Source organism: Gymnoscopelus braueri (genome assembly GCF_963280865.1).
Source record: "Gymnoscopelus braueri genome assembly, chromosome: 12".
Lineage (NCBI taxonomy): Eukaryota > Metazoa > Chordata > Actinopteri > Myctophiformes > Myctophidae > Gymnoscopelus > Gymnoscopelus braueri.
This window is the reverse complement of record NC_137614.1, coordinates 19649241-19674024: the sequence shown is the minus strand read 5'-3', so window position 1 is coordinate 19674024 and position 24784 is coordinate 19649241. Positions and strand designations below refer to the sequence as shown.

General features: G+C 41.4%; 1 protein-coding gene across 1 annotated transcript in view; it reads right to left on the bottom strand.

The window, feature by feature from the left end:
• The window catches only part of LOC308096415 (piezo-type mechanosensitive ion channel component 2), a gene marked incomplete at its 5' end in the record, with an annotated part of 44940 nt that overhangs the window by 4062 nt on the left and 16094 nt on the right, over positions 1–24784 (bottom strand). Inside the window, 36 exons of the mRNA XM_080443837.1 lie at positions 327–485; positions 1384–1598; positions 1855–2002; positions 2771–2888; positions 3320–3530; positions 4390–4578; positions 4795–5053; positions 5142–5224; positions 5695–5821; positions 6242–6453; positions 7211–7377; positions 7895–7975; positions 9392–9512; positions 9681–9793; positions 10059–10124; positions 10406–10488; positions 11075–11164; positions 11244–11403; positions 12145–12241; positions 13214–13457; positions 14572–14737; positions 15093–15194; positions 15294–15498; positions 15629–15829; positions 16414–16578; positions 16883–17059; positions 17550–17731; positions 18345–18445; positions 18773–18805; positions 19267–19308; positions 19832–19996; positions 20081–20229; positions 22882–22941; positions 23328–23449; positions 23871–23979; positions 24395–24661. Coding sequence (XP_080299963.1) covers positions 327–485; positions 1384–1598; positions 1855–2002; positions 2771–2888; positions 3320–3530; positions 4390–4578; positions 4795–5053; positions 5142–5224; positions 5695–5821; positions 6242–6453; positions 7211–7377; positions 7895–7975; positions 9392–9512; positions 9681–9793; positions 10059–10124; positions 10406–10488; positions 11075–11164; positions 11244–11403; positions 12145–12241; positions 13214–13457; positions 14572–14737; positions 15093–15194; positions 15294–15498; positions 15629–15829; positions 16414–16578; positions 16883–17059; positions 17550–17731; positions 18345–18445; positions 18773–18805; positions 19267–19308; positions 19832–19996; positions 20081–20229; positions 22882–22941; positions 23328–23449; positions 23871–23979; positions 24395–24661 — 5189 coding nt within the window. The remainder of the gene's footprint in view (positions 1–326; positions 486–1383; positions 1599–1854; positions 2003–2770; positions 2889–3319; positions 3531–4389; positions 4579–4794; positions 5054–5141; positions 5225–5694; positions 5822–6241; positions 6454–7210; positions 7378–7894; positions 7976–9391; positions 9513–9680; positions 9794–10058; positions 10125–10405; positions 10489–11074; positions 11165–11243; positions 11404–12144; positions 12242–13213; positions 13458–14571; positions 14738–15092; positions 15195–15293; positions 15499–15628; positions 15830–16413; positions 16579–16882; positions 17060–17549; positions 17732–18344; positions 18446–18772; positions 18806–19266; positions 19309–19831; positions 19997–20080; positions 20230–22881; positions 22942–23327; positions 23450–23870; positions 23980–24394; positions 24662–24784) is intronic.

The window sequence follows — 24784 nt, the reverse complement described above, 5'->3', positions numbered from 1 at the left end:
ACATATAGAGGAGAGGAAAGGAGAGAAAGAGAAGAGACGGGCAAAGTGACCCAAAAAAAGAGTTTGTAATCCACAAAACGACACAGTAAACGCAATATTTTAGAAACGTGTTGAGTATTTGGGAAAACATGCTTTATAGAATGTGGCCATTATGCTTTTATATCAAAATAATAATCATCATTAAATATTTTGGAGAAATCTGAGCATTCTCTTTCAACAAGACAAGCTGTTGTACATTTAGATTTCCTTAACCATCCAAGGTTAGACATTTATTTAGGGTATAATTGCCATCATGAGAACAGTCACTAATAGTAAAACTGACCTACCCTTGGAAGAGGAAGAGGTTGAGGTAGTTAAAGTTCTTAGTGAGGAAGTTTCCCAGCACACATTTGGGGTAGCCACTTTTGATTTGATAAGCAGACAGCCCAAAGTAGATACACTTGACAAAGTACCACACCTGGGCTATAAGGTTGTTATTGAACCTCCTGAAGAAAGAGAAACAAAGAGATTTTTAGAGAAGATTTAATCAGTCGGTTTCATGTGAACTGTCCCTAGCAACAATGTTGAGGTCTGACTGCAATCAAAAAATTGTTAAGCCCAGTACACATCGCGTGATGAAACCGTTGCAAAAAGTTGCAGAGAAAAGTTGCAACGGTCTGAATTACCCCGTTGCAGGTCGGCACCTGGGTGTGTCCAATTTTATATCGTTGCACAGTTTTAGGATTCTGTTGCGAGTTGCAACTCATTGAGTTGGGAATCATTGATGTGGACTTGGCTTTAAGAAGGATGATCATGTGGGGGGGTATCCTCCTTGTTAAGGATATTAACCCTCCCTCCCACACACACACACACACCATGCAATATACTGTAAAAGTATGCATCCTTTCATTTCTCTAGGAATCTCAAAGTAGTAGTATTTCTGGATAACATTTATTTCCAAGCCATTACTGGGGATTCATGGAAAATGTAGTGTATGAGGAGAAGATGCAGCCAAATATAATTCCTGGTATGGAGCCCAGAACGTTTAAAACCTTTTTCAAATAAAGCAACATTTCAATACCATTTCAAGTGGAATGGTACTGAATACAGGCTTGCCAAGGTAGCATGCATTTGCAGAATTCATAAAAAAGAAGAAAAAAACTATACTTGTATTTTTGCTCTTATTTATACAGTCCAACAGAATGAGACTGGTAACTAATAAAGACAGGAGGGTCTCTTGCCAGAATCAAAACTGGTAACATTTCAATGATGTGGTCAATCGATTAACCAGTTTACTGGTTCGGTGTGCCCCATACAGTGTATGCATTTCTGTTTCTCTCTTTCTCAGCATTCCCACGTCTTAAATAAAGACCATATCACTCCATGAAATGATGAACCCCTGACCTCTCAGTGACTCCGGGCAGGATGAAGAACATCCAGAAGTGTATGCCAAACACCAGGACCACCTGGAACACGCACTTCCCCAGCAGGGACTTCTTCAGGTACAGGGCCCGGTCGACAATCATGGTCGCAAACTGCATAAGCAGCATCACCAGGAAGGCCTCAGGCACCTGGTCATCACCCAGGGACTCTGAGATGTCCACATTTGCACTGTATTTCTATAGGCATAAAAAGCAGTGATATAGGAGACAGAGAGTAACACATAGAGAGAGAGACAGACAGACAGACAGACAGACAGACAGACAGACAGACAGACAGACAGACAGACAGACAGACAGACAGACAGACAGACAGACAGATAGACGTGTGCGTGTGCGTGTGCGTGTGCGTGTGCGTGTGCGTGTGCGTGTGCGTGTGTGTGTGTGTGTGTGTGTGTTCTTGGGTAGCTTTAACACAAACAATATTGATTCTTACCCCAAAAGCAGAGTATCCATATATGGTGACAATGAAGTTGACAACATCAATGAGAAACATGAGGGCATAGACATCACACACAGGACTGAACTCTGGGTGGATGATGTCATAGAAGAACTGCCTGATGGGTAGGTATATGTTCAGGGCACTGTGGGGGAGAGGAGGGGGATGGCATCACTCATGTCATGTGTACAGATTCATACAGAAGCTGGGCCAAGTGCGACAAATATGTTTTCAGGGTAAACCCTGGCCTCCACTCCACCTCCCTGATAATGATCCAAACCACATATTTTTAGAACGCCTTGTTGTTTATCATTAACTTAATTCCCCACCTTGAATCTGATAATTTCTCAGGAATCAGGAACTACACATTAACATAGTAACAATTAAGTGGAGCAAGTTCTGGGACCTCTGCCATGATGTCTTCTCAAAGTGGGGTCTGGGAACCCCCAGCGGTCCTTGAGGGGATTCCAGGGGCTCCCCAGAAAAATTAGGTTCAGTTAGGTTAGGTTCAAAATCAGTTTAATCCTGCATCTGGCATTCTGTTTTATAATGCAATTTTGGGTCATGGGTGGGATGGTCATCTTAAACACGTATGCCCTATTCTTTTCCCCGGCTGTTTGAAATAGCTGATCTTCAAGCTCACAACGCGTCGCAATGCGACGCGTAGAGAGCTTTTAGATAAGCTGTTTTTGAAGAATGTTTACAAATTGTGACAAATCTTTTATAGGGGTCTCTGGCACAAAATCTTTTCAAATGAGGGTCCACAGCCAAATACATATAAATTCGGGGATCCTTGACATGAACATTTCTGAGATCCAGTGGGCTAAAGACAGAGACTTGACTGCTTACATCTTGACAGTTTATCGAGTGTTAACCAACATACACTTCTAATATTGAGTGTTAACCAACATACACTTCTATGATGGTAGCTTTGGCCTGTAGCATCCTCTCTCGGATCTGCTTTCGGATCATCTGCTTCCGTGTCAGAGGAATCTTGTTCCGACGGTTTCTTTTCTTCTTGGGCTTCACCTCTCCAAGAGAAAACATACAACACATGGAAGAACATCATGTTGGCTCATTGTCAGATGACAACGTGGTTGGTTTAGGGTGGAAATGCAATGAAATATTTTTGGACATGGGAGTGTGAATCAGGGTGATGCAATGATGCATGCTCAATTAACCTTTCCTATGTGCCCAGTCTATCTGAGAAAATGTTCGCCTTCGAGGTAATCTGAATGGGTATATGACATGACCACTAAATAAAACTAGAATGGGAAACCAAAAACTGAAAAGACTGGAAAGTGTGACTGGAATATAATATAATATAATATAGAATATTACCAACAGTTTGTCAGACACTTCAAATATAAGTGAAAAATTAAGGCTCAGAGTTGAATGTAAACTGAAAAATATGACCTGACTCTCTTACCCAATTGAAAATATGTAATATATGAGTAATCACCATTAGATTCCCTCGAACTGTCGTTTTTTCGCCGACAGAACAGGGAGGCGGTGGAGGTTTGGAGAGGGAGGAACAGCCGTCGACGGCTGGGTCTCTCCTCCTCACTTCCCTGTTTGTCCCCAGATCTCGTCTTCTGCTTATCCGCTTTCTTCTTCATCTTCTTGAAGAAGTCAGGCATCTCTACCTCTTTGCTGTCCCACAGGCCATGGCACTGTACAATAATTCATGTTTTGTAGTATTATAGTAGTGGTTAAGACCCCGGTCTTCTGAGTTCACATGTACTGTACCTCTAATGAAGAGTACAGCAGAGGTCCATGTGAAGCTCAAAGCACCTCAGTCGCTTCGGGGTTCTTTTATTTGCACCTTTAAAATGTAACCATTATAATAGAACTATGATGCCTTTAGAACAGAAAAGCTACACATCAGTTCCTTTAGCCCTTTTTCCACTACAGCTTAACACCACATCAAAATATCTACCGTTTCCATTACACTAAAGTACCCTGTCTCAAATCCACAGGTATGAGTAGCAGACTCCGGTCATTGACACTCATTTGTAATATAAACATAGGTGGAGGTCATTGCTTCTTATCTAACAATGTAATGTAGATGAGTGGCCGACTGTCCTGTATACAAATGCAAATCTGTGTGGAACCATGGTACCTTTTGGAACCACGGTACATTTAAGATGGAACCGTGGCGCATGGAATCGTGGTACCTTTAGAATGGAACCATGGTACGTTTCGAGTGAAACCACAGAATGGAACTGTGGTGCCTTTAGAATGGAAACAAAAAACAAAAGGGGGCTTGCAACTCACTTTTGAATGCACCAAGCTTTTATATACTTGAAAAAGACCAAAAGGTTTTATTTGTCATAAAATAAACGCTTGGAGCATTGAAAATTGAGTTGTTTTCATGATTCTGTTCTTACAGTTTGGCTCAGCACCAAGAAACGGAGGATGTGCGTTCTTTTTTCTTTGAGCCTTTAGAATGGAACAACAATACCTTTAAAATGGAACTGTAGTACACTTAGATATGAATCATGGTGTGTTTCAAGTGGAACTGCGGTATACCTTTAGAATGGAACGGTGGAAAAAGAGTGCCAGCAGCTGAATGAGGTCAAACAGAACGTATCCGTCTTTCTTCTCCACCCCGACAATGTTGGGCAGGGCGTAGGGCCGCTCAGCATTGATGCCACGGTACTTGGATGTGGTCCAAGGGAAGAAACCAAACTGGAAGAAGTACTTCACCACAACTGTAATCTGGAAACAGATTATTGTATATCTCATTCTTCTTTATCAAATTATCACCACTGGGCATTGTCCAATTACTTACTGCACAGGGAATTCATGCTGTTTATTAGACCCTGTATTGTTTTCTTAACTGGAGCGTACTGGAGGCTCTTTTATGTTCATTTAGGTGTGCATGCATTCTTCCAATATACACTGTACGTGATACTTGGTCCCATAACTGCATACCTCTGTGTATATAATAGCAGTCATCCAGAAGCGTTTAGAGGGCCTGGGGACGGACAACATGGCCCAGAGGAAGATGAGGATAGGTAGGGCCAGGGTGAGCATCGAGGCAGACACTATGTGGTTGAGGAGGATTACAAAGTAGCACAGCATCTCAGACTTGGACACCATAGTGTTGTAGAGGGCAATCATCAGCCGCAGGTGCCTGGGGAGTGACTTGTAGAACTTGTCGGACTCTGAAATCTCCTCGTTGTCGAACATGCTGCGATAAGATGATATACGAATTTTTAACGAAATTTCCCAAGGTAAGATAAGATAACATTTTAAAAACATTTTCCATGATGACTAACTTGTTGAGCAGCAGTTCGCTGGCAGTGAGGTTCCTCGTCTCCTGACTCAGAGGCCTGGGGGATTCTGGGATATCAAGACTTTTCTCTCCCTCGTATGGACACTCGTCTGAGTGTCCATCTTCCTCTCTCTCCCACCTCTCCTCCTTCTCCTCCTCCTCCTCTCTCTCCTCTCTCTCTGCTGTTTCTTGTAGCTCCTGGTTATTCTCTGGCTCTGCCTGTTCCGTTTTATTTTCATCCCCCTTCTCCTCTTCCTCATCTTTTATGTCATCTTTAATTTCATCAACTTCCTTTTGTTGCGTAAATCCTTCAAAACTGTGGAGTAAAGAATATATATATATGTATATGTATATATATCTATATATCTATATATATATCTCTCTCTCTATATATATATATATATATATATATATATATATATATATATATATATATATATATATATATATATATATATATATATATATATATAGACAGACAGACAGACAGACAATGGTTGATATTTAGTACAAAGATCAAAAAACCTGTCTTGACTATCTAAGGAGGTCAGGTCTACATTGGTGGCCTTTATAAGCCTCCGTCTCAGCTGGTCTGCAGGCTGCTGGACACAAGGTGAAGGGAAGTCTAGGTCATCTTCCTGGGTGGGCTGTCTGGACCCCAGCAATGTCTCATCTGTCATGCAGCTAGGAGTGGAGAACAGGAGAGCAAACTGATTCAACAAACTAGTTTTAAGGTTTTATCACCATCAAATAAATTAAAGCTCAACAAAGTTATACAATAAGTGCAGTATGAGTAGACCCAGATGTAGACTTTCAAACAAATAGTGATAGTGATAGTGATTGGTGATCGTTGAATGAATGACTGAATGAATATACCAAGAAACAAAGAAATAAACTTCACAAACAAATGCTAAAAGTTTGAAATGACATCGCTTTGATCACGCTGGGCAAGACATAGGAAATGACGTTGATGCTTTACAAATCTGTTTACATTCTCTGTGAATGAAACGAGTGTTGTGATTGGTCGGAAAAGATCGTTTCCGTGGGAAATACGTCCGACGTAAGTCCCGCCCCTATAGAATACATTAATTAATCATTGAATACCTGGACACACTGCTGCCCCAGGAGACCCTTGAGGGAGTATTCTTGAGTCTGGCATAGGAATGGGGGGAGGAGGGCACTTCAGGGGGTGAGCAGGGGGGAGGGAGGGGGATGTCATTGGGATCATCGGGGTCATCCTGCGATGATAACGTGTTCTGACGAGACATCCAGTTCTCATAGTACCGCGCCACACTATTCTGATTCACCTCTCGACCCTACAGAGTGAAGGAGAGGTACACTGTGAAATCTTGTGTGTTCATTTAACTCACAGAGTAGCGAAAGACAGACAAGAGAAAGAGGGAGAGTTGGGAAATGGTAAATGTAGTTAAGAAAGAGGAGCATGAGTCTATGATGACATATAGACACAGGGAGATGGAATTTACTATACATGTTCAGACAGTTCAGTACAAAAAGGGGATTAGGATGACTGTTATAGCGCCACCAGGAGGCCGATCTTTGCTAAACAAATATTTAGCTATTTCTCCTATAGATTTTGTCCAAACATCACGCAAATCGATCATCAAGACGGACATGTCAGATTTTTCTAATTTCACCCTGATTGGCTAAGATTGACTTCTACTACCTGGCCTGGCGGAGACCTTTTTCTATTATTATTTTTTTCCCGGACGATTGATTCGACTAAATATGTATTTCTCTGTTGTTTGTGTCACATTCACACAGAACACAAATATGACCCGGTGATAAAGCGATATAATATTAATTCGTAACAAGGTAGATTTTTCTGAGCCTCCGTAACCGTAAAATAAAGTCATCAACCTCTATGAATGAGGCATCAACTATTAGAATAGTTTAGATGCTATTGCTAAATATTCAGAGCGAGTATTTCAGATTTTCGTTTCATTTATTCACCACGGCCAATAAAGAACTGGCTCTGCTGGACAGACCGATCAACTGACACAGCCATCCTTAAGGCCTCACTGGTTAGCAGGATAAATCATCATTTCACCTCACCTTCTTCTGCTGCTGGCCAAGTAAAGCCCGCTCGAAGCGTAGGACTCTGGAGATGTCCAGCTGGTCCTTACAGAATGAGTTCAGACTCTCCGTAATGTCATCAAGAAGGGTCATGAAGAATACCCATGTGAACTCCATTTTATCCCTGCACTTCTGGAATATGTCCTCTATCAGGAACAGAAAGATACAGTTGATAATTAAGTACCAGAAAAATAATTATGGACCTGAATTAAGTTTAGCTTTGAAGTTTGAAGGTAAGATGTGTAGGTCATGACAAACTTGTGTAGTTGCTACAATAAAAAAAAACTGGAAAATTGAGAGACGCTGATTGCCAGAGTGGCTAAAGTGCATCACAAACAGTCTGTCCTGCTGCAACTCTACTGCTTGCTAGTGTTTACTGATAACTTTCAGGAACTGAAAATAATCTAAATTTTCCGGAAATTGATGTGAAAAAATTGGTCTATTCGAATGAATAGAGTCGTTGCCACTCTGTCTTTACAACACTCTGATTTTTACGAGCAGCACTATCCAATGAAATCGCTGTCATTAATTTGGGAAAAAACAATGTTTCCAATGTTGACTGGTATATGGGCAAAAGCAGGACAATGAGCTTCACCTGTTCCTAATTAACCTCCACATCACTGCTACTGATGCACTTGAGGGTTCACTGAAAATCATTCTTACCTTTTTCCTCCTCCTCCTCTTCTCCCTCATCCACATAGTTGTCTTCTAATTCATCCTCACTGGAGTCCGTTCTGTCAAAACCTGGAAACAGATGTTGTACACATTTCACCTAGATATTCACAGTATGACGTGTTTTGCATACAATATAGTGCCATGCCACAGCTCATTGTCTCCGCCAGGCCAAAGGTGTGGCCGAGACTATGTTTTCGTCCGTCCATCCATGTGTGTGTGTGTGTCCGTCCGTCCGTCTGTGAGCAGCTAATCTCTGGCACCATTGGACCGATCAGCGTGAAACTATGCACGCACACTCCCTGGAGGCCAGAGCAGAACCTCTGCCCCAAATCTTTCACATCGGTTATAGTGCCACCAGGAGGTGAGGTATATTACTATACTCCTACAGATTTTGTCCAAATATCATGCAAATCACGTTATCTCTATAGTAATGTGATCAAGACGGATCTGTCGGATTTTTCATATTCCATCCTGATTGGCTAAGATTGGCTTCCAAAACTTGCAGGAGTGGCCCGTTTTGAACAAAATGCCTCAAATCACGAATGCAGCGTCCGATTGCCGTGAAACTTTGCACGCACATTCCCACTAAGCCATTTCTTTTTTTCAAATATCCTCATGGTGATGCTACAACAGCCCACTCCAAAACGTACACAAATCGGAACACATTATCTGTGAGGTCATGTGATCAAAATGTAGCAGTTAGATTTTTCAGATCCCATTCCAAGTTTCTATATGACCAAAGTTTATATATATATATATATATATATATATATATATATATATATATATATATATATATATATATATAGGTTTAAGTACACTAATCAGTCTCACCATTGGCCATACCATAAGGCTTATGGTAACATTTAACTTAGTAGCCTACCAAAAGAGAGTGTTGCGGATACATTATCTTAAATAATGTTTTGAAGCATTTAGTAAAATGATGCTGTTTTACACAATAATTTATATCGACTTAGCAGGAAGCCATCTTGCTCAAGGATTCATTGACCGGCCGCGTGAAAGCGATTCCAAAGACAGTCGTCCTCACAACCCCTCCCCAATCATTGTGACTGGCTGAGGCAAATGGAGGGATCGCGGAGGGATCAGGGAGGGAGCTCTTGTTCTGGGTCATGTGATAACCGATTCCCTCCACCATGGCTTGCCAAGTCCGACGACGGGCCTCAAGGCCTTGTTGTTGACGTGCCTGCCTAGTTTTCAAGTGTTTAGAAAGGCATGCATTTGTTGGAAAACCTTGCACACAAGCAGGACGTTGAGTGAACCACGATGAGTGCTCCCCAAAACAACTGGCTTGGGAATCACTTACGCTGACATTACACATACAGTGTTGATTGGATAACAATGGCTTTCACAGGGATTGAACCTGTGATCTCACAGGTAACTGGTTGCAATTTTGAAGAACCGGATAACACAAATGACCAGTATGACAAAACGTAGCTTTTGACAAACTGACAACAACCCTCCAACCTTGCTGCTTCCGTAGCTCTCTCTTTTCTCTCTGCTTCACTTCTTTTTGGATCTGTTCCTTGTCTCTCTTGAAGTCTCTCAAGGCTATCTTCGAGTTCTTGACCCAGGCTTCATTTAACAGCTGTAGTATTGAGGGCACAGTTAGATAATATTACAGGTTACTACATTCATAATAAACATGTCTCTTCTAGTAACACGGGACACAAAAGTAATTCATTAATTGCTACAAAAATACATTTTAGTATTATTATGTTGTGCTTGTCTCTAATGATGTCATCATGGCTCTTACCTGTAAAGCAGTTTTCTTCTTTGTTGGCGCCACTTCCTCTTTTTCCTCTGGAGCCTCGTCCTCCTCCTCGTCACTGTTGCTGTCAAACAGGTGGTAGCCACAGTTGTTCTCCACTGCACAGAAACCAGAGCCGTGTCAACATTAGATCACTGTCAAAAACATACAATATACTTTATTTTAACTATTGTATGTATTTCTTACTGTATCTCTAGTCTACCCTTACAACCAGAGTTCACACATAATGAGACATTAACTAAAAGCAGTGATTTTACACACTACTATCTCAATAAAATGATAGAATCTTCGTACATTGTCATTTACAGTCAGTGGAATATGACTGATAATAGAAGCTCTTTATGTTGTGGTATTGCTACTCACCCCCTGGCTGCCACACCCAAGGTTTCCACCATTTGCCAGCGTCTTTCTTTAACTTCTCATCCTCATCTGTAAAACATGGCCAATATTAATATTATTTTACATTTAGCACTGAATATAGCTTAGTAACTTTCATTTCAGTTCATAACCCATGAGAAATCACTTTGAGTGTGGAAACCTTCCACTTATATATGTACTGTATGTAATTATGACAGACAGGCTATGTGAATGAACCGTACAGTATAAGGTTTATTAGAAATGTAATCGATTACATTTATTCATGAAGAATTTTAATCATCACATTTAAAATAGAGAAAGAGATTTACAAAAATAAACTGTTTAGCTTTTACCCTCAGGCTCCTGATCAGCAGGGACCAATGCTTTGTCTTCTGATCCAGGACGACCTTTCTGCTTTGCTTTGATCTTGTCCATTCTTCAGGAAAACATTACAGATGTCAACAAACAGTACACTTTTAGTATAGACATTAGGAGAGTTAATAGGGAGACAGTGTAGACAAGACATCGGATAAAGACGCTGGTGTGATCCAGTAATCTTTCTCAATTTCATTCCTAAGCAGTTACAGTACTTTGTAACAGTATAGCGTTGAGTGTCATTCTGCATTGATTCTCAAAGTTGGGTCCGGGGACCCCTAGGGGTCCTTGAGGGAGTTCCAGGGGGTCCCCAGCTAAATGATGGATAGTTGGGAACCAAATGGAGCGTTATGGGTCTGTAACTCTGAGAGTGTACAAATGGAACCAAATGGACCCGTATTAACATTGATTTTACAATATAAATTGGGGTACCAGAGATAGAAATGCCATTCAATGGGGGTCAGTAGCCTAATGCATGTCAAACTGGGGGTCCTTGAAATTAAAATGGTTGTGAATCACTGCTGGAGCCATAACTATCTTCTCTTATGGGGTCCCTGGCATGCATATCTTTTCAAATGAGGGTCCGCGGGCTAATGACAATTTTGGGGGGTCCTCATCATGAAAACGTTTCAGAACCACTGTCTTACTGTATCTTCAATTTATCCACAGATTTCTTCTCCATCTCCAGTCTGGCTGCTACCTGCTTCTTCACCTTGGCCTCAAACAGCTCAGCACCCCTTAGAAAGATCGTTTTAGTCCAGTTCAGGTCAGTTCAGTTTCTAATTCAGTTTAGTTTCTACTAACGGTTCTACTAACCTGGAGGCCAGTATCTTTGAAGCCTTGAGGTCAGACACTACAAAGAGGAAGTAGTAGCTAAGGAAGACCCGCCTCTGTACAAGCAGGACGACAAAACAGATGGCATCCCACACGATGCCAGCCTCGCTCACTGGCAGCTCGCACTCATCGTCAGGTTCCGCTGGATGACAAATACAGACCGGTCAGAGAACAGAACAGGCCAGTTGATGTGCACCTATGTGCTTATCCTACTGTAAGCACAAGGGACAGTTAAATCACTTCCTGTTTGATGGTAAATTCACTAGTTAATACACTGATGATTAGCAGCAGAACATCTAGCTGACTAAGATGTTGCTTTTTACATAAATAGTTTTTGGATTTAAGCTGCATCTCAGCATTTTTTGGGTGTTTTTTCTTTTTTCAATTAAGTTTCTTACACATGGATACTTACACAGGTACACAAATACATAAAACACACACACGCATGCGCGCACGCACGCACGCAAACGCACGCACACGCACACACACACACACACACACACACACACACACACACACACACACACACACACACACACACACACACACACAGCTCAGTTCAAACAAATGTCATGGTCTTTCACCTCCAGCATTGTACAAAATCTGCTGTCCTATGCTTAATTACTTAATGATAGTCCCTGCAACAAAATAGCAAACAGATCAGGCTCTATGTCTATGGAATTAATTAATGGCTTCCATATTTTGTCAAATTGTATTCCAATGGAATAATATATACTATATATTTTTTTGGAGTGTATTAAAATATTCTTCCTTGATATGAATGCAAGTATATTATACAGCCTTTACTTTCCTGCTGATGTTACAGTATATGTCTACTGGGAAGGCCTCGGAGCAAATTCATCACGTTGTTTACGACACTTACGGACATCATAGCCTTCGATAGTGCAGAACATGCTGAAAGCTTGGATGAGCCAACAGCCATTCTTCAGTAGGCGGTCCAGATAGGCACATGAACCCAACTGAACCAAAGCACAGGAGAGACAGAAGAAAAGTAATGAAACACCACAGAAGAGATTATATAGCTACCTAACAATCCTGTATAACTAGCAAAAAACACCTATACACAGCAGCATACCCAAAGTAAATTGATTGTTGTTCTTGAACCATTTGGAATAAATGCATGGGCATGGTCTCATTTTGAGACCATGCCCATGCAAAAAGAATCAACTCTATGTGCAACTGACATATATATTAGACAGTAATACAAGTTTGAACTTACTGGAATAGAATGTTTTTAATTCTCGCCTAAATATTTTCTATAGATAGATGCCTACATAACACTGCTATTATCATATATGAGCTGGAAAACGCAATGCGGCCACAGTATGAAGCCTTACCTAGCCCATGACCATAACACATTTGATTCTGTGAAAAAAATATTTAAAAAAAAATAATTTAATTATATGATGTACGATATTTAATAAATACACTTTGTTTTGAGGAGAAATAATCTATACCTATGGGAAAAATGTATGGCCTTTTTTTAGTGGAACCACAAAATGGCCGCCACTGCTATGCCCTATGGGGGTTTCTGTTGGTTTCTTGACGGAAAAACGTGGCTTGGACTTTATATATCACTGGATTGGATCATGTTTACTCTTCCCCGAAGTAAGAACATAATTTTTGTGGAAATATTTCATATTGGTGGAGTAGAATTCAACTTTGAACTTAAGTCGCTGCAGCTTTGTGAATGTTTGTTTATTTGTGTATGTCGGACTTCGGCGTTGATTGTAGCCAGTCAGTTTTGATGCTATCTTGGAATAGTTTGCACCATTTTAATCACAAGACCTGTAGCTTTAAAATGGCAATGCTTAGGTAGTTACATAGCACAATTTTAATTATAGTCTATTTTTATTGTTGAAATGTAATCATTTAATAAATAATAAAGAGTCTAATAGGAACCAGTATGTTTACTTTGTATTTGAACTCACAGAGAGCAGGTTCTTGGTGGCGATGACAAAGGCGGTGTACCCAATGAGCCAGTCCCACAGTCTCAGTGTGTATCTGACCGGCTGCATCAGAACGGTGCTTCCAAACAGCATGAAGTAGAAACAGGCCACCAGGTAGCCCAGGCAGAAGACGTTTACCTTTGTGGTTCCAGTGATGAAGATGAGGCACAGCACCAGCCAGAAGAAATAGCTGAATACAAAGACCTTCACCATGTCCAGGTAGGTCCTGAGGATATATGAGAGAGAGTCGCTGGTGAACTGTGGTGTATGTCTAATTTATCTTAATTTATCTTAGTAGCTATAGCCTCATGTGACTTGAATTTTGATGTAGAATGAGAAATCACTCTATTGTGATGAGAGACCATGTCTCTCCCGGAATTGCAATTCCTTTGTTATTACTTATTCAGCGATTTTGTCTTGCCAGAACAGCTTTCATAAGTTGACGAGTGACGACAAACATAAATTAGTCATGTAACTTAATCCCTTAATGCTGTTATTACAACCTCACTCACATGAGGGATTCCTGCTTCTCCAGCCACCTGCCTTCTAACTTACTGCACAGGAAGTTGGTCAAACTGATAAAGCACTTGATAGATTAAAATGAGTCTGGCTATTTCCTGACCTTATCCAACATCTATAAATCATGATGAGTCATGATTTTCAGAAGAAGACAGTTCATGTCCTGACATGGTACTGCGGTTAAAATATAGGAGGTATAATCCAGCAAGAGAAGAGAAGAGAAGAGAAGAGAAGAGAAGAGAAGAGAAGAGAAGAGAAGAGAAGAGAAGAGAAGAGAAGAGAAGAGAAGAGAAGAGAAGAGAAGAGAAGAGAAGAGAAGAGAAGAGAAGAGAAGAGAAGAGAAGAGATTCAGACCTGAATATGGAATGCCCATTTCCACCTACTGGCTACCACATCCACCCTATTTACCTACAGTACAAAAGAAGTGTAATAAATAAATGGAATACCCGAGTGGGTAATTAGATGATAGGTATCCATAATACTGTCACGTTATGGGTATTCTAAAACCTCTTTGATTTTTATTTCACACGAGTAGTAGCATTACGTCTTTGCTTTGTCAAAAAAAAATATTTTTGTCTTTTCTGCTCAGTATGCACTTTTTTATTTTTGTTGTCCTATTTTCCTATACTTTATGATCTGTTTTCATTTCTATTTTTTAGTTTTTTTTTTAATATTAATAAATTCAAATTGTGTGTAATGTAAACGTGAGGTTTCTTATAAGCCCTCCTAGGGTTTCTTACCTCACCGGCACAACAACTACCTGTCATCTTTCCCAGGAAATAACTAGTATATAATGCATATATACAGTATATTCTTTAAACCTGCAGTGCAAGAAGTTGTCCACAGTTACGAAGTGGTTGATGAAGCTCGGGTCGAGACTACGACTGATCTCTACATTCTCTCCTGCCAGCAGACGTACTGCTGCCCGGTTCTCCTCCTCAAATACCTGCCACTGCAGTGAAGAACACAGCAGCAGGAAGTGATCATCTGTAGACAGGAAGAAAAGAGGAGTCAAGAAGGCAGCTCTAATGTGAAGAGCAGTGTTAATTTTGGCAGCAAATTCTGATTTAGTGTTAGTCTTAGTCTTTTGAATAACACACCATTTAGTTTTAGTCCTATTTTAGTCATCTGAAATAGTTTAGTCTTAGTCTAGTTTTAGTCGACAAGATATCAAAATCTTAGCCTTAGTCTTAGTCAATAAAATGAACACTGGTGCAGAGTTGCAGAAGAGGAGAGGACAAGGCTAGGTGCAACCCAGCATATGTGTTGGGGAGAACTAATATTATTAGATATTAGTGCAGCCAAAAGTGTAGAAATCAGTAGAAAGGTGAGAGGAACTCACAGAGTATGAATGAATGGTCGGGCCTCATGGCAAAGTCAGGAAGGAAGAGCCACTTGATGACATTTGAGGTCAAAGGTTGAATAGCGGTCCTCCATGGGTAGTCTGACAATCACAAAACACTAGAATATGTACTGCTGCAAACACTGGCGTAGAAGACACTGACGTATTCTGTATATTACATTGTGTAAATGATCTCCCTACCAACACAGAGAGCAGGGGGAATGCCAATACAGAGCAGGTACTGTAGCACCATGAGTCCTGCAGTGAAACAGCAGTACTTAGGCCACACCTCCCCCATGGCCTTCCTGCGACGCCGGGACAGGACAGCCAATAGGGCACAAGAATGGAGCAGAGCATAGAAGTCCATCCTCTGGCCAATCACATTCACCGCTATGATCAAACTGATCTGAGAAAGGGAGAAGTATGTATGTATTCCATGTTGACATGTAAAATAAAATTATGTAAAAAAACAACAATTTAATTAAATGAATAACATGGCAGACACAATTACATTTCTGTACCCCCAGCTAAACTACCTCCAGTCCAAATTTGTAGTAGAAGAAGTTGATGAAGTATTTGATGCAGGGCAGGATGCCGTGGTCCAGGTGTTGCCTGGTGATGCCCAGGAAGATGATGCTGTAAGGCGGGGTCTTCAGGCCGTTATGGAGACGGTAGTACAGCTGGTGGCGGTGGACGGTTGCCTCAAACACCAGCAGGCCCAGCACCATCAGATGGTTCTACAATGCAGAGCATAGATTCTAACATGGTGTTTAATCATTTTATCAGACACGCCCCCTTCCTATATGAACCCATTGTAACTTCAAACTAAATTTTAACCATGTTAGATTCATTAACACCTGTCCTTGGTTCTAGTGTCAGGTCTGTGTTTTTTCAATTACTTTAAAAAATATATAATGAAAAAACGTATTAGAAGGAAACTATCAGTCACCAGAACCAAGGACAGGTGTTTTGATTAATCTATCATGGTTAAAATGGAGTTACAATGGGTTTGTATAGGAAGGGGGCATGTCTGATCAAATTTATATTTAAAATCTAAATACTGAATTAAGCAGCTTAAAAAGCCAGAGTAGACGTTAAAATGACCTCAAACATGTTCGAAAGTGAAATATCCCTTTAAGTAAAAGTGTCAATAACATAGAAATACTATGTTATAAGTAAAATTCCTGTATTATTGTATTTGAGTAAAAGTACAAAAGTACATGCAGCAAACTATACTTAAAGTACCAAATCAAAAGGTTAAATATTTTATTTTGAATAAATTCAGCATAATTCTCCTCTCTCAGTGACCGTTTCAGCTCACCCGGAGACAGGGAAGGATCCTGCCCTCACACTTGCGTAGTGCTCCACACCAATAGACAGGATCAACCAGATCTACGTAGAGAATAGACCTCCTGAGCAGCTCCACCGTGTTGCCTCCCAGCTCCACTCCCTGCTCCACATCTGAGCTATTGGTTGACATCAGGCCCTGAGATACAAAGAATATGAAAAGTTTTTTGAAAAGTCAATAATCTAAGTTTAAAGTATTTTTAGCCCAGGAATACATTTTACTAAATTTCTAGAACTTGGAGCAAACACACACGCACTCACGCACACACACACACACACACACACACACACACACACACACACACACACACACACACACACACACACACACACACACACACACACACACACACACACACACACACACACACACACACACACACACACACACACACACACACACACACACACACACACACAGCTTAGCTTAACTTCATACTCACAGCAGTGCAGTTTGATGAGTAGTCCGGAGGGTTGATGAATTTGAGTTGGTAAAACATCTTACACACCACCATCACACAGGCCCAGACAGCAGAGATGCTAGAGGCCAGAGGTCGTAACCTTGGGAAAGGGAGGGCAAAAGCCCAAAGAACCAAAAAGAGGAAGTTCATCAAGGAAACCTGGAAAGACAGAGGCAAGACAAAAGTTACATCTGAATTGTCAAATAATTACATACCAACAAGTCTTGTTCTATGATTGTTACCGGTATTTTGATCTTGATTGTGACTTTGACCTTTTCAACACAAACGTTAATAATCTCTTCAGACAGCCTCCTGAGTCCTTAACTTTCACAACAAGTTTAATGAAAATCCGCTGATTTATTTATTCAAAGACAGACCAAATTTGCACAGATGTCATTTGACAGCATGGTGTGATGTCATGAAAGGCAACAGATTATATCACTTGAATTAATACAATACTTTCTCTCTCTCTCACCCATCCACAATTGGATCAACCCTGATGAAGGCAGCTTAGCTATTGAAACATGTTTTATTAAATTTGTATGTCTCAAACAATTATTGTGTCGGAGCTGATGAGTGTGCGGTTACTTCTATAGTATTCTCTCACCTACCCACACACAGGCCCTCCCTAATCCCAAACCATTCCCACCTCTTGCAGTGACACCCAGATGATACCGGTGGACACTATCTTAATACTGTGGAGCTCCAGGAACCTCCAGCCCATCTCCTGTACCCTGTGTAGGCCTTTCACGGCCTCGATGAGCAGCAGACTGGCCCGGTCCACAATCACACCCCACTGGTTCTGCTTCTGACTACCGCTGAGAGGATTGTCTGGGAAGAAGGAGGGGGAGAGAGAAGGTGTGCGGGAAAGGTGGTTAAGTAGGGAGGGAAGAGAAGGGAGGGAGAGATTACAATTTACAACTTAGCAGAACACAGCATTTAGCAGATGCTTTTATCCAGAGTGACTCACAAAGAGCAAGATCGGAGACAGAGTAACTGGCATGAACCGTAATCAACAAGCAACTAGTCCTGCAAAGCCAGACATTCCGCCTAAGATCAGGAGATCTCTGAAAGTCTGGCTATGCAAGACTAACAAACAGGCTAAATAATCATGTAAATAGAGTGCAAAGAAGACAATTTAATGGTACAAAGTAACTAGGATACCAGATAAACATCAAACCCAGCATCTGTCTAAAGAACATGCTCTCTTAATAACATGCTTGGTGGACAAGTAAACAGCAAATGTCTATCTAAATAGCAATAATAAAACACATAATAATAATATGAGAAAAGTACCCAACAAACATCTGCATCATTTAATTAGCATCTATTGAAAATAAGTGACAAGAAGTGATACAAGGAATGAGGAGTGATGGGGGAGATAGAGGAGATGGAGAAAAGGAAAGAGGGGAGTGAGTGGGAGGGCAAGGGATGAGTCTGACACCTTCTGCCTCCTGCTCCTCAGACTCCTTCTCTGAGGAGTCTTGGAGTCCAACGCTGTCCAGAGTCTCTTGACTCTTCCCATTCATCTGCTCCTTTGCCATCCTGGAGGACAACAGGGAAACATTGGTTGTTTACGCATGGAGCTGACAGAGTTGCTGTTCTCCAGAGTGACTTATGAGCAAGACAGTTCAATGCCTTGCTCAAGGATGGTTCAACGGTTGTGGGGACAGAATCTGTGTCTAGCTACAATACATTTCAGAATGCCAACCGGCTGAAGCCAAAACAAACAGAAAGGTGCATATACTTAGCTCTAATGCAGAAAGAATATTTGCTTTTGTGGAAAAGACAGTTGGGATAATATCTGCATACAATTAATTCCCTACAATACAAAATACAACATTTTCACTGTATAGAGGGATCAAATCTTACTTTTTCTGGATCCTTTCAAGGTTTTCTTTAATGCTGTGGAACACAAAGAGACATGTCAATATTTGACACAGTCTGCTACTCTTCCATTTAATTGATTTTATTTAGGCTTTTAAGCAACTATCTCATCAGACTGGGATTTTAACATCTTTTTGGGGGGGAAAATGGCATCGAAAAAGCTAAAATTGAACACAGATGTGTCACAACAACACATACAGTAATCGTATCAAAATCAGATAAAAGCTAAGTGCACAACACATTATTACATCACATCACGCTTACCGCATTTTGCCCAAAGGATGTTTATGAAAACAGTTTAGGTCCACAGTGAAGCAGTGTCTAAAATACAACTTATACTTTCTTGTACCACAGTGTCGCTTGCCGAGTGTAACTGATGGCTGTACGTATACGTATAGTATACATTAGCCATAAGAGCTTCAGTCGGTAATGGTTGTCAATAAGCAGTTGTCTGTAAAGACATAAATGCAGGTTCTTACGTGTCAGATATCACATTCACAGACTTCCTCAGCTCTTCATCTCTGGATGGAGAGACGGGCAGAGTGAATGGGTGAGACAAAATGAGAGAGAGAGGTGTATTTATAGCATACTACCATACCATTATGCTCTACTGGAGTACAATCTCACTGTACACTGACAGTGGTATCCAACTTTTTTGGCAGACACACAGCTGTTTGTACTGTATTTATGTTTAAATGAGTATACAATTGTGTAGTGTGCTTGGTCTGTTAAACAGTGATAGATTAGTCTCATTTACATATAAGCAATGAAATAAAACTGTGAAAAATACCGTAAGAAATCATATTTCTTATATCAAATTGTCTCATTGTCATTTTCATGATGATTGTGCAATGTGCATTTGATCTTTTAGGTTCTGTCATTCTTTCTGATATTACACATCAATGTTAAATGAAGGGTTGGATAACAAGGTTTTCTTTGTTTGTCTTTAAAAATATTTACAGTTGGTCTAATCCAATCCAAACAAACAAACACAAACACACACTCACCCACACTCGCACACAACCCAGCACCCTGCCCTCTCACCTGGAGCCCTCTCTGATAGGTACGTTGTCCAGGTCAGTGAGAGTCAGGAAGTCTTCATTAAAGTAATGCAGCTGAAGGATGCAGGCCAATAGGAATGTAGCAGGAAGTAGGATCTTAGCGAACAGCTCCACAGTTTGGTATCGCTCCAAGCCCAGATCACGTAGACTTGATAGGGGGGAAAAAAAGTCAATTTTACTACAGGCAAACATGCAAATTGAAGCAGTATACCTGATTAGCTTACACACTCACCCATCCTCAGACATGCCCATGATCTGTCTGAAGAGTGATGAAACAGATCTGAACTGGTACAAGTAGATGGCGATCAGTACCACCATGGAATATCCTACCACTACCGCCCAGAACGTCTTCAGAACCCGACGCCATATGTCATAGCGAACCTGCAGGGATACGAACAGATACAGAGACATAAGGCTGGTGCTATTGTGAAAGACATGAGGTACATCAACGGTATTGACTCAACAGCATTGCTCCCAATAAGTGATGCTCAACAAAAAAACATGACTTTGTCATCAGGATTGTGCTGCAAAGTTCTAAAGGGACCCTCTTCCAGGGTGGACTGACATGCAACTAGAAAATGTGCTTCTCGGAGCACAGGTCTCACTCTCCACCAGGCCCATCTTGATGACATGACAATAGAGATAATGTGTACCGATTTGTGTGATGGAGTAATAGCAAAAAAAATGTTTCGCAAAGATCGGCCCCCTGGTGGCGCTATAACAGGCCAGAAGTTTACACACACACACACATTCATGATTTACAATGATATAATGTGTACCGATTTACACATACAAAATATTTTTTGTGCAAAAATCGGCCTCCTGCATGTGGCGCTATAACAGGACAATGTGAAAAGGGTGGCATTTCTTCCTTGGCCGAGTGGGAATGTGCGTGGAATCGGGCAATCGGACATTATGTTCATGATTTGAGGCATTTTGTTCAAAACAAGCCACTACTGCAAACTTTAGATGGCAATCTTAACCAATCAGGATGGATTATGAATAATCGGACAGATCTGTGTTGATCACATGACTATAGAGATAATGTGTACCGATTAGTGTGATGTTTGGACAAAATCTGTAGGAGTAATATCAAGAAAAGTTTTTTGCAAAAATCTGCCTCCTGGTGGTGCTATAAAAGGGCGATGTGAAAAACGCAGGGCAGAGGTTTATCCTTGGCCTCTAGGGAGTGTACATGCAAAGTTTCACACGATCGGTCCAGTTATAGGTAAAAACGCGAATCGGCCTGTTTTAGCCCCACCATGAAAAAGTAGGGTGGCATTTCTTCCTTGGCCGGGTGGCAATGTGCGTGCAAAGTTTCAGGGCAATAGCACGCTGCGTTCATGATTTGAGTCTTTTTTCAAAACGGACCACTCCTGCAAACTTTGGAAGCAAAACCTTAGCCAATCAGGATGGAATATGAAAAATCTGACAGACACGTTTGGTTTAATGACTATAGAGATACTGTGTACCGATTTGCGTGATGTTTGGACAAAATCTGTAGGAGTAAATGTGTTTAGCAAAAATCTGCCTCCTGGTAGCGCTATAACAGGCCCATGTCAAAAGAATTGGGCAGAGGTTCTGCTCTGGCATCCAGGGAGTGTGTGTGCACAGTTTCACGTTGATCGGGCCAACGGTGCCGGAGATTAGCTGTCCACAGTTGTCCAAAAGTTGACCCACAAACTGTCATTTTGGGATAGACTGAGCTCCCACTGTGTCTATCACTCCAGAATGTGAAAAAGCTAATTCCCGCTGATATTAAGCTAACAGATGGATGTACATCATCTCTTCTCTGAGGTGCAGGCCATTAGGCTTGTCTGTAAATGGCTACTAGAGTTCTGACAGGTCAGCAGAAAGACAAGATGGGGATGAAAACCAGGAAAACGTTAGCACAAATGGTTGTGTATATAGTGCATGAGTCATAATCAATACTCGTTACTGCAAAATGGAATCGATGAGTGTTTGAGTCCCTACAGGTAAGGTGTTTTGGGTGTGTCTTCAGTATGTGTGTGTGTGTGTGTGTGTGTGTGTGTGTGTGTGTGTGTGTGTGTGTGTGTGTGTGTGTGTGTGTGTGTGTGTGTGTGTGTGTGTGTGTGTGTGTGTGTGTGTGTGTGTGTGTGTGTGTATGTGCGTGTGCTCGTGCGTGTGTGTGTGTGTGTGTGTGTGTGTGTGTGTGAGGGGTGGCCATAGCTGAGTGGTTAGTGAGCCCGCCTAGGGAGCCAGAGGCCCTGGTTGCCCCAGGTTCGATTCCAGGCTAGGCCAGCATATGTGTCGATGAAATGAAATTTGTCCCTGAGCAAGACTCTTAACCCCTAATTGCTCACAGGTTCTCATTGGAAACAAGACCGCAAGGACTTTCATGAACGACCTGTTAAAAGGAATTATCCTTATCCTGTGTGTGTGCGCGTGTGTGCGTGTGTTATTGCTTGCACCCTTCTCTTGAACATCTTTATGCTTATAGGCAACTGCTTAGTCAGCTGACCATTTCCTGCAGACAATTTAAGTGCAGTCAACTCAACACATCTCTAAACCTCTAAACGTTGTAAATCTGAAACAACACATCCTTAGAGTTGTTGCCTAACAGCCTCCAACAAAATGAGGTGATTTCCTTCCTTATTTATTGAACCCTACAATGTGAATATCAGATTTCATTTAAAAAAAGAAAAAAAAATCATTCTACAACTACAGTACTTTTACTACTCTCTGACTCTATGTTGTATAAAGTCAGAGAGACAACAGAGTTCAAATTACACTAAAACATTTGTACTGTAGGAGGAGAAATAAAGATAGAGTTAGCTCTAAATTGTACTCCTGGGAATCAGAGTCTATAACATTTACAAATAAGAAAAATACTCTTGCCAGTGTGAAGCACACACCCTCATATCAGATGATAATGGCACAATTCATGATCCTCATACCACAATTCTCAGCTTGCGTTACTTACTATTGCTTGCTTGTAATGTATTAATCTAGTAATTGGCGCTTGGCATTGCATATTTATTTTTGTAGGACTCCCATGTGGAAAGGACTAACCTGGTACAAGACCACACAGAAGAGGAAGAGGACAATGTACAGGATCTTGTAGACCATCACCTGTGGAAGGAAAATTTGCCTAGATTTATTACAAGAAGGTACAAGTCTAACTTGTTTGTACAATAAATGTGTATGTCCTTTCCTCCTTGGATCCAAAGAGCACCTTTTTGGCATTCTTATATGAGTGAATTAGTGCTCCTCAGACAACCTGTTTGCATTTCTTGCAGCTTTCTCTATAGGATATTAGGCAATTGCTTTGAAAACGTCATTTCATTTGTACAGTGGTAACCCTAACCCTAAGGTAACTGGGGAACATAGAACCCGGGGAACATAGAACCTGGGGAACATAGATATGACCCCCTTACGCGTCACATCATGACACGTTGTGAGCATGTAGATATTTGTAAAAAAAAAATTGTGACACCAGCGTGAAAAGCAACACTTACACTTCCATTGAAGCTGACCACAAAGAACATGGAGCAGCAGAAGAGGATCCAGTACTTCACCAACATTCCTTTGACCGCTGACCCCAGCATCGCTACCAGAGGGGCTGGCTCAGCTTCCTCCTCTGAGGGAGAGGAAGAGGAAGGAGGAGAGGAAAAGAAGAGCACCACATCACACCAGTCCTCCAAGACCTTCACAGGCTTCTGGTCAAACAAAGAATCAACTCACCACCTATACAAGTCCTAAATCCTAGCCTACAATCAAGCTCCCCTAGCTCTCCAACCCCTCCATCATCATGGCCCCTCGCACTCCCTCAGTTCCAGTGATGTCGTGTCAACCTCCTGGATATCCCCAGGACCAAGCCCAGAACCCGGGGTTATAGGGTATTTTCAATTGTCATCATCAAAGAGGCCCCAACCCTCCCATCATTCAAAAACGCTCTCAAAACCCACCTCTTCAGAATTGCTTTCCCCAGCTTACTATTATTATTAATTAGCTAATTATTTTATTACAATGAAACAACACAATGGTTAATGTCTCATTACCTTGTATGACTTTGACTTCCTCCAGTGATTCTGCCGCCAGGCTCTGTTCCTCCTGACGTTCCTTCAGCTGCTGTCGGAACATCAACCAGAAGCTGAAGGTATAGAGGATCTGTTGCACACACGCACACACACACGCACGCACAAACACACATGCACGCACGTACAGTAAAAGAGATACAACACATTTACATTACACTTAAGGCTAATCTAAAAACAAGCATTGTTCAATTATGAATTTAGAGAGTGAGTTTAGTTTCCATTCCATTATATTTGAGCCATTTAGCTGACTTACAAACTTACAAATGGAGAATGAGCTTCAGTTCCTATATCACCAACACCAACACTTCACGACTATATCTATATACTATATCTTACCTCCTACCACAGTCCCCTCCCTCCCACCCTTCTTCAGTGTTGATTTCTTTCTCTCAATCCTTCTTCCATTCCATACCTCATTTGACTGTGTTTTTTTCTTGCTCTCACCCCCTTCCTCCATCCTTCCCTCCTTCCATATCCTTGCTCACCTTAGCTCCCAGGTGAACGCAGGGAGCTGGATGGTAGCTGTTCAGGTCAAAGTCAACAATCACAGCAGGAGGCAGCCCAGGGTACAGCTCAGCCCGGCTGAGACGCAGCCCGCTGAGGAACCCCAACACCAGCAGGACTGTGCCGTACATGGCTAGGAATGGGGCGGACATCATGGCGTACCGCCGCCGATCTCGCATCATCCAGATGATGCAGGACCACACCAGCAGGGCAAAGGTCAACCAGTTGTTGTAGGTGATGCTCCAAACCTGTGGGAGGAGATAACATGAAAATTAGTATTCTATTTTTTAATAAATATTAATATTATAAAACATGTTATATGATAACTGACAGCCCGGACGGCTGGCGTAGCGGTCCGGGCACCTAGGCTC